The sequence below is a fragment of the Lemur catta genome, chromosome 17, assembly GCF_020740605.2.
Source record: "Lemur catta isolate mLemCat1 chromosome 17, mLemCat1.pri, whole genome shotgun sequence".
Lineage (NCBI taxonomy): Eukaryota > Metazoa > Chordata > Mammalia > Primates > Lemuridae > Lemur > Lemur catta.
In genome coordinates, this window is record NC_059144.1 from 37,633,517 (window position 1) to 37,643,865 (window position 10,349).

Genomic DNA, 10,349 nt, shown 5'->3' on the forward strand with positions numbered 1-10,349 from the left:
TCTCACATTTTCAACAGATTCCTACAGTTAGCACATAAGCTGAAAGAATATGAGTTGAACTAAAAACTAAAACATGGTTTAAAATTCTCATAGTCCTCTCAACAATGCCCTGCTGATGGATGCAATAAATCACAACTAAAGTGGCTTTAACAATGGTAGACCATTTGGGGTATCATTTGCGTGTGTTTGAGCTGAATAGCTCCTGAAGCCCAGTAGCTTGTCATGAGAGCAGAGAGGTGGGAGACCCTTCCTATTGGCTGGGGCCAGTTACCCAGAAGTCTGGCTTTCACATAAAAGGCAGGACCCACTGAAGTCAGTCCCCACTTCCAGTCAAAGGGTGCCAGCCAAAACAGCAGAAAAAGAAGATGGCAAGAATACTGTCTCTTTTCCTCCTGGGTCTTGTGGCTGTCTGTGCCGTGCATGGAATATTTATGGACAGACTTTCTTCCAAGAAGCTCTGTGCAGATGACGAGTGTGTCTGTAAGGACTTTTGTATGCTTTTCATTATCTTTCTATTGTAACTGAAAATATAATTGACATACAGAATTGAAAATATATCCACTAACAGCATAAAATCGAATTGTACTTTGAAGTGAGTCTCCTCCAAAGTGGACGTTATTAGCATGGTTGCCCCTGGTCTGCACGTTTGGTGTCTTACTAGGGAGAATTCATTGGCTAAGAGTTTGTTGTAGCTTTAATATCTTACTCTTCTTAAATTGACTCCAGCTGTAAACTGGGAGGAATCAGTTATTCTGATTTCCTGGTTTTTCTAATATACTTTGCCTTTTTACTGTTATAAAATTCAGGAGCCTAAAATGTAGTCATTTCAATTTTTTTTTTCTTCCAGATACTATTTCTCTGGCTAGAGCTCAAGAAGACTATAATGCCCCAGACTGTAGATTCATTAATGTGAAAAAAGGGCAGCAGATCTATGTTTATTCAAAGCTGGTAAAAGAAAATGAAGCTGGAGAATTTTGGGCTGGCAGTGTAAGATGACATAATTAAAATATACACCTATTGACCCATTATCCTTAATGGTTCCTCGATTACCTACCTTCAACTCATGTTAGCGCTTAAAACTAGCTATTAACAACAATGCAGAGATTGTGGATGGAAATGCAGACATTCAGGTACCTTTGCTATTATTGCATTTTAAAGAAACAAAGAACTTCATGACAAAACCAAACGTAAGTTAATATGATGTTTTGGCAAGGAAAAAAAAAAAAAACAATCAAACAGATGGAGGCTTGAACATCCCAAAGAGTTTAAATCTAATTCAAAAACGTTTGAGAAGATGTGCCAAGTAGAAGGCATGTGTGTTGGCAGTCAGTCTAAGCTTCAGTATTCGTTCAGGAAACTTTTGCACCCTCTTTAATTCCAAAGAATCTGCTTTCTTTAGTCAGAATGTGCAGGGGTGGATGCTGGGGAGGGATGCAGCAGAGTTGATTTTCTGTTCTCATTTGCAGCCCCAAAGGGGGGTTCCAAAGTAATGCAGGATTAAAGTTAAATTCATTCAAGTATCTGTGCATTGGAATCGTTAAAAATCTGAGAAACACGTGTTCTTTAAAAGCATCTACAGTATTTACTTTTAAAAAAATTACTGACTTATTTATTTATGGATTCCAAAAAGATTTCAGGCAACTCACAGGATTGCATCAAATAAAGTTAGCGAGATGAGTAAGACTGGGCCGCGAAAGAACAGATACCCAGTTCCTATGGTTTAGCCTAGTGCCCTGAGTGAACTTCAAATGTGACTTTAAGGCCCCTGGAACCCAGAGTGAAAGGGAGGTGCTGGCAGCTGTGTAATTCTCGTTATCAGCAAAGAGGATGCCTGAGGGTTTCTCCGAAGACACTCACATCAGCTTCCCCCTGACTGCTACTCTTCTGGGCACTCAGGTTTATGGCGATGACCAGGACGAGATGGGAATCGTCGGTTATTTCCCCAGCAACTTGGTCAAGGAGCAACGTGTGTATCAGGAAGCTACCAAGGAAGTTCCCACCACGGTAAGCATCTCGCAGGTGACCAGAGAAGGACTCAGATCTCAGGTAACGTAGGCTGGTGTTAAAAATGCATCATGCTCACAAGTTGTGTATTGTAGAACGTACAAGATACAGAGAACAAAGCCTCAACATCCAATGGAGACTTTCCTGAGATAGTAAGGTTTGGGGGACAATTCATATCTACTGTCAATGCTGAAAGATTAGTGAATTTTCTCTAGAGAACCCCCTTTTGTTTTATTTTAGTTTACATTTTTTATCAACTATTTTTTTTCTTTATTTTTCTCAGCTTCATTGAGGAATGATTGCCCAATAGAAATTGCATGTATTTAAAGTGTCCAACTTGATGTTTTGATATACAGGTACATCGTGAAGTTATCATCACAATCAAGCTAGTTAACATGCTCGTCACCTCATGTAGTTCCCTGTGTGTGTGTGTTGAAAGCACTGAATATCTACCCTCTCAGCAAATTTCAAGCATACAATACATAGTACTCCTTTTGTTTGAGATGCAAGTTATCCTGTAAAGGAGTTTGTGCCACAAAGAAAGAAATCAAAATAGCATTTACTGACTCTTACTGACGGTTTACGCTTATTTGCTAACGATGGTTTGGGGAAAAACTTAGCACCTGTTTTTGATAAATTCAAAATATTCTAGAAAAATCTTTAAATATCTTATTTTGTGGTAGATAGTCTCTACTTATGTGTGGAAGAAATCATGTTCTTCCTAATTCCCTGGGGTCCTGTAAGCTCAGGACAGAAATAAAAGATCCTTTCTGAGCTACTGTGCAAGAAGCTTGCTTTGAAGTGATTCTCCTGGAGCTAATTGCCCTGCTTCAAACATCGCCCAGTCTGCATAAATGGGACTCACTTGTCATTGCTTCTTAGCGTTCAGCTTAAATCTGTCAAATAACCATAAATTAAAAGTTTATTTGAGGACCTTCATTTTAAGTAGTTTTTGACTTAAAGCGATGATTATCTCATTCTCTTTGGAGGTCAACCTTTACTTATTTTAAACCCAAATTTCTCTTTGATTTTAAATAAAGAATCTAAATCTGTTCTCTGGCCCAGCCTGCTCAGTTCAATATTTTGTTTTTGTTTTTGTTCTTGTTTTTCCAGGATATTGACTTCTTCTGTGAATAAGAAATCAGTTAAAACTTCAGATAGAAACACCAAATATAAAGAATAAATAAAAAATAACCAAAAATGCATGTCTTTAATTTCTGACTTGTTGTTTCAAGAATTTGTTACCTTTTTAAAGTTGGAGATGGTAGGTGAAAGGGACTTTAATCTCAGTCTCGTTTCCTGCTTGTCTGGTCTTCCCATAGGCTAGAGGAGGGAGACATTGGGCTTAAATGGATAAATTGAGACCAGAGAATTATTTTTCAACCTAGAGAATCTTCCCTTCCATGGGGATGCATATAAAAGATGGTTTGTTTGTAATTATTTCTAATAGTAATTCTTCCCAGCTCTTTGACTCCCTGCCTATAAACTTGATGGTTCATGGGTCTTCCCTTTAAGCACAATGTTTTCTTTTTATTTATCTCTCTGGCCAACTGGAGTATTAATAATGTATCTGAAGGGACTGTATCATCAAAGGGTGTTTGTTATTTTTAATATTTGATGCCTTTGGGAGGTGGAGATGTTGGAGGAAGAAAAGAGCTTTTTGGACCCATACGTGTTTGGACTATGTCTCCTCATTTCTCTTTTAGAAAAACCTCCAAAATGATTCCAATTGAATAACTTTACCTTCTAAATGATCCATTTATTTCTACCCCAATTTTAAATACGCATGTGTATATATAAATGGGGGAAGGCAGTTTATGGAAATACGTTTAATAGAATAGTTTTCCCTTAATATATACACTTCTTAGATGTTTTTTCAAGCTTTGAGTCATCAAAAGACACAGCAAAAAAGGTCTGTGGGTTGTTTTTTCTACTTCTCTTTCAACTTCGAATTTCTTCTTCCTGTGCAAATTCCTCTAGTCCAGTGTGATGTATGAAGAACTCTGATGAGGGGCTGCAGGATTGTGGTCCTGATGGGCCCATGAGTTTTTCTATATTTAACTGGCAATCTGCTTTGATTGTGTTGTTAATGTAATTCTTTTGATGTAGTCATGAGTTTTTGTTTGTTTACATGTAATTAAAATGTACTGTACTCAAAATAACTTTACAATTTCTGAGGCTTTTAAAACACATTTTCATTTTAGGAGATAAAAGTTTGGGGGACTCAGGAATAGGGTGTGTTTTTCATTTTCCTGTGGTCTGGACATCCTCCAAGTGTGAAGAAGAGAACAGAAGAGGGCAATTAGGGGAAGTCAGAGACTTGGGCCCCAGGGTCATTTTTCAGCTGTGTCCATTGTGGCTTTGGGTGAATATCTTTTTACCAAATTCTTACGGAAGTCAGTCAAGTAAAACGGCACCAAAAATCAAAGCAAAACAAAATAAAACAAAAAACCCAGAGTGTATTTGTTTCTAAATCACTTTATTCCATAAAAGGTTTCGGGTAGCATCTAGGGCTCTCAAAAATAATGTAAGGTAAGAGGTATTTATCCTGCTTCTGCTTCTATCTGCCTCCCACTTGCTGGCCTTCCCATTCCAGAGACACCCAGCACCCCCACTGCACCCATCTGTCCGGCCTCAGGCATCCGGCCTCACCCCTCCTGCAAGGGGCCTCCCCAGCAGAAGTCCTGCTTACCCCAGTCAGCTCCAGGACTGATCTCATGCAGGACTAGGGGGGGATCCTTGATTGATTGATTTCAATCTCCTAGTGGCTTATCTGCATTAAAAGAAAGAAAGCATTTGCAAGACTTGAAACATTACCTATCCTCTAAAAATGCAAAGGCCCATCCCTGGGCCTCATCTGAGAGCTGGATAGAAGGTAGAATCTCTGCCTGCCACGTATTTCCTGTGTCAGAACCTGAAGTTTAACAAGATCCTGGGGGATTCCTGTGCACGTTAAAGATGGAGAAACAATGACTTTAGTTCCCTCCTCTCATCTCACAGGTAAAGAAATAAACAAAGAGCTAGAGAACCTGGGAGATGAAGCAACTCTCCCAAAGCTGAACAACAGGATTGCAAAGTTCCCATCAGGACTTTCCCCCCAATAACAGGCTCGGTCTTGGTTCTCCCCTCACCTCTACCCAGAGAAAAAGGAGCGCTGAGCGGTGTCAGATTGAGAGTTTGGGGGGCAATGAGGCCTTCTGGGACCCCCTTCCAGTTGAGGAATCTTTCTTCTTCCTTTCCCACTAAGACCAAGGACATGTTAGCACCTCTAAGAGGTTGTCAACTGCTGACCAAAAAAAGTCAAAGTCTAGTGATCCTTGAGGGCATCCTAGCTTGCAGGCTTCCTTGATAGCCCAGGCTACGTGACATGTCTCTCTATCTCTACCTCTATCTCACTATCTATATTAAATATTTACATTTTAAGCTGCCTGAGTTTTTTGCTCTAGCAGGGTCTGGTTAACTGAGCACCTGCAACCCAGCTCCACCCTGGAGAGTCCCTGGCAACTCAAACTCATTCTGTTTTAGCCAAGATACACTGAAAGGCCTGAAGATTCTCACTCACCTTTTCCAGTTTTATATACTTCAGATCTTGCTGGCCCTCAGATGACCAAAGACTTGAGTAAAAAAAGATTAAACAGAACAGGGAAGCTGCTGCCATTTGTCTTTTGTTCTCTAACATAGTGAATTCAGTTTAGGAAGAGTTTAATTTTACTGTGCCACTGTACTGCCTCCTTGTGGAAGAGAAATAAGACATTCAGTCCTCTGTCTCTGACCTCACAGAATATGGGGAATGAGATTTCCACCCACACAAGAACAAAGAACCAATGCAGGGCAGGGGATGTGGGCAGAGAAGGCAAGTAGGTTTCCTGAGCCAAATTAGGGCATGTGCTAAACTTTGCCCAGAGCAGAGCTACTCCAGGAGATGACCAGTGCAGGGCAGGATAAGCAGAGAAACTGATCAGAGGTGAGAGGCATCAGAGCATGGGGAACATGTAGGCAATAAAATGAAATCACGTCTAGAGGAAATGTGTTGGGTGGTTACTGGTGGCTCAGAAAAGTTAGGAGATGAGAAAAGAACCTAGGACATCTTGAAGCTTTGAATAACTGGGCTGCCATTTCCTCGCTATGCATGCTTGGATAATGTTCTGACCTTAGTGGGCCTCCATTTTCTTGACTATAAATGAGGTTAACAACATCCTATTTTCTGGGTTGTTGTGAGGATTAAATATAATGTGTGCACAGGGTCTGGACATAGTAGGGTCTATAAATGGCAGCTATCATTATCTGACCTGCTGGGGCTGGGTGGAAAATGTCCTCCTTCCCCCCAGGAATTGCTGCCAGATACTTCACAGTAAAAGATTGTAGTTATGATTCAGGCCATTTGAAATTTCTAAATCAAAGATATTTGCAACACTTTCTTAACATATAAATTTTTGTGCTTTCTTTTTTTGTTCTTTCTTTTTTTTTTTTTTTTTTACAAAATTATCTGAAATTATCTAAAATATCCTATCATTCCACTAACAACTTGGTGACATGGTATGGAATGTATAAGCAAGCTTTTGATTCAATGCCCCAGTTCGGGCTACACCCCTTTATCAACACCAGCATGTGAGGGTTGCCTACATTCCACTGAGGGCCACTACACCTTGTAAGGATCAACATATTGAATTCTTTATATTATTTGCTTGTCATTGAGACCTGCAGCCAGATGGGTGGGTGGCAGCCTATGAACTAATCATATCTAGGCTTGACAAAGTAGGGTTGGCTCATGTGCATATAGCCATCCTAGCAAGGATGTAAACAGCCACGCCTCTGGGGAAACCAGTCTCAAAAAGGGAGTGTCCCACAAGAGTGTAAAGCACCTTGGGTTTCCATAGCTTGATGACACTTGCTACAAGGGCAGGGATATATAATGTCCCTCTGCTCTTTTGATGCTAGAAATCCAGGTCTCTGGCTGGACATTTTGAACCTGACTCTAATGAGAGCCTTGTACACAATCCAAAGCACAGTGACAGCCTAGGTGACTACCAGGAAGAGAAAACACCTCTGTGGACCGCTGCAGGCACCCACCTGGAGATTGACATACTGTGGCTTCTCCTCCAAAAACGTCATGTCGCTTAACCTCTTACTTCTCAATTCATTCATCTATAAATGGGGATAATAATGCCTTTGGGGGTAATAATAACTAACTTTGGAGATAATTATGAGGATTTTACTGTATGTACAAATCACCCAGCACAGTGCATAGGACACAGTAGGTATGTAATAAATGGTAGTGAAATTAAATTAAAAATGAGAGGGCTTTTAAAACATTTTGAAACCTTTGAAGAAATTACACTTTTTAGAGTCATGAATTAAAAGTATATCTTGAGCATCATTTCTTTCCAGAACACTCTTATTTTTCTCTGTAGTTATTTCTGAGGTTGTCTGTAAGGCATGTTGCGAATACTTAGCAGTAAGATGCAAACACATAGACACACACACACACACTCACACTGGAGCTTCACAGATGTTATTTTTAATGTCTGGGGTGGCACATCTTTCCTGCCTTCATTATCAGGAAAGTGTCTCTGGTGCTCTGTCAAAGAGATGTTTTTTTAAAAACCTAGTTAAAAGAGAATACACCAGGAAGGTATTGTTCCCTTATGAGCACCAATGTTCCTCCTTGAAGTCACTCTCTCCTTCAGTCTCCTGCTCCTCAAAGGAATAATGTTGCAAATGGCAGGAGGCCATCCTCACTCCCACTGCTGTCCAATGTGCAGCCAACAGTGACTTCACTTGACTTTAGCCATTCCTGTGTGTGCTTGCCCTTGGAACGACTAATAAGTGGTCAGGGATCCTTCTGAATAAAACCTTTAGTCCTGCAGAAACTATGAACAGTGATCTAATTAATGGGCCTAGATTTCTGCAGGACAGCTCATTTTTAGGGTATGCGCTTTTGCATTCTTTACATTGGCTACTTCCCATGAGCAAACATTCAGGAAATGGCAGGAACGGGCCATTTTAAGTCAGGGCTTTCATTATCTGCTGGAAGCACTGTGAGCTCATCCCTGAAGATTAGGCAGCATATTCCTGCTGTCATAGCATTCCTTTCGTTAAAAGTTATGCCTCTTTTTCAAGGGGCAGCTGGTTGAGATTGCTGCCTAGGCTTTCTGCAAAGCTGTAAGAGGTAAATCAGAAATCAGAATCCTCACTAGATATTAAGATTAGAAACAAATCCTTTCAAATCCTGACCATGAATACATAAGGCCCTTTCTGAACCAGGCCTAGCAAGGGTTTTTCAGACTCGCTATGTGAAATGGAGTGACTAAAGTCATTGTCGGAATCATCAGGCCTCGAGTCAACTTTTTCCAGAAACATCCAGGTTATTACAGTTTTGCCCCAGACCCTTCCTTCCCATCCCAAACTGCTTCTGCGAAGACATAGTTTGTGTGAAAACTATTTGAGTCACAGATGATTTAGTTTGTTGTTCACAATGTGACTAAATTCACCGGCAGTTTTTGTGCATTAAAGTTCGAGAACCCCCTGGCATATTTCATGAGGTTGGAAGGATGGAGAACATAAGAGTGCCAAGCCTCTCTGGTATCACCCGCTCTGGACCTTAGATAAACGTGGCCCGTCATTGCTTTTTGTGTTTATTGGCTATGGGGACATGTGTGGCCCATGGATCAGATTCGATACAGGGAAATATTAAGATCATTCGTGTAGGATTTAAACAAATCCCTGGAGGGGCTGGGTATTCCAGCTATGAGATGAGAAAAGAAATAGGAGCAAGCACTAGGAAGAAAATCTTGTTTCTTAAACAATAAGCCTCATCTCTCGGAAAGTGGTGGGGAAAAAAAATAGGAGAAAAAGAAATTACTCAAGCTAATAATATTCCTTGTTCTACTCTTGAAATACAATTTTTCACCACATAAATGCCTTCCGATGTCTTTTCAGCTGCCTCGCTTAGAAAGACTGGTGTATCAGTAATTTAATCAGAAAATGATATATTGATCTATAAGCTTTATATAATCTACCCTCTATATAATCCAGCCCATTATTAACAAAGACAGAGAATGCTCCTCAACCCCAGATTTAAATATTTTTCTAAATGGAAATTACTTTTCTGTCACATGTGAGCAATTGCTTTAATCATTTTCCTCAAGTGCATGCTATGCTAAAGTCAGCGTGTTTCGGGGGTGCAGGATGAGGTGGTGCTATCACAGCCCCCCACCTTCCGCACCTCTCATCTCCTCCTGTGCTCTCTCCTTTTCCCTGTTTGTTGCAGCCTGGGAATTTATTCTGGCCAAATGAATCAGTTGAGATGGGAATGCTAATTTATTTCAGCAATGCTATGTCAAGCTGGAAAAAAAAAATGCCAATGCCGGCTGTTAGATTTCTACAAACCAAAAGCAGAAACCCTGAGTCACGGCCAGGTTTTCACCCAGGTGAAAAACATACCCAGGGTCCACGCAGCCCTCTGGCTGGACCCTCCATCACTCACGGCTTGTCAGTTCCTTGCCGGCTCCCTCTTCTCCCCTGCCCCCCATGACACCAAAATGATTTAAGGGCCTTTTTATCTGCTCCTAGGTCTTTCCCTGGGCTTTAAGTTAGTATTCTTAGAGCTGCCACAAATGGATTAGCAGACAAAGCTTAAGCCCTGACTCCCGGGAGCCGCAGGCAGACACACTGGTTCCTGGGGACCAGCTTGAGCTAAGGCTCAATGGACAGTGGATGCACTGGGGGTGGTGAGCCTGCTGGGGCCCTGGAACAGACTTATAGGTCGAGTGGCCTGTCCTGCAAGAAAAGGCCAAGGCCGAGGTCACTCTGGAGAATACGTGTCCCCAAACCCCACCGTTACCTGAAGCAGTCAGGGGAAAGAAATCAATGTGTCGGAGCACTAGCTGTAAACCAGTGTATTGGATCAGGGTCCCTAGAAGCCAACTCTCAGAGGAGGAATTATGTGCAGGGACTTAACAAACAATGGCTCTCAGGGGAAACAGGTACAAGAGACAGAGGCTGCTGGACAGGGAAGGGGAGGGAGCCCAGGCAGGCTGCAATCTCAGGCAAGGTCCTGTGGGACGTGCCAGCTTCTGCCTCATCATCCCACAGGGGACTCTGGCATGTGGTAAGTCACATCTCAGAGTTGCCGGGACCCAAGGCAGGGAAGCTCAGCTCTCTTCTGGCCCGTGGGTCACGGAGGAAGCGCTGTGGTGGGGAGCATCCTCGCCAGGCAGTTCTGCACACAGGCAAAGGGGTCTCAAGGGAGCCGCAGGTGCTGGTTATTGGAAACAAAAACCACCAAAGGAGGTGCACGAAAACACTAAAATGGCATTCAAGAGTGTTTGGGTGTTGCACTGACT

At 41.7% G+C, this 10,349-nt stretch overlaps 1 protein-coding gene across 1 annotated transcript; it reads left to right on the forward strand.

Moving 5' to 3' along the window:
- Positions 1–319: 319 nt before the first annotated feature.
- On the forward strand, positions 320–3,227 carry OTOR (otoraplin). The gene is made up of 4 exons (XM_045528242.1): positions 320–480; positions 848–987; positions 1,897–2,004; positions 3,118–3,227. The coding sequence occupies exons 1-4, from the start codon at positions 366–368 to the stop codon at positions 3,139–3,141; spliced, it is 387 nt and encodes a 128-aa protein (XP_045384198.1). The 5' UTR covers positions 320–365; the 3' UTR covers positions 3,142–3,227.
- Positions 3,228–10,349: the final 7,122 nt, after the last annotated feature.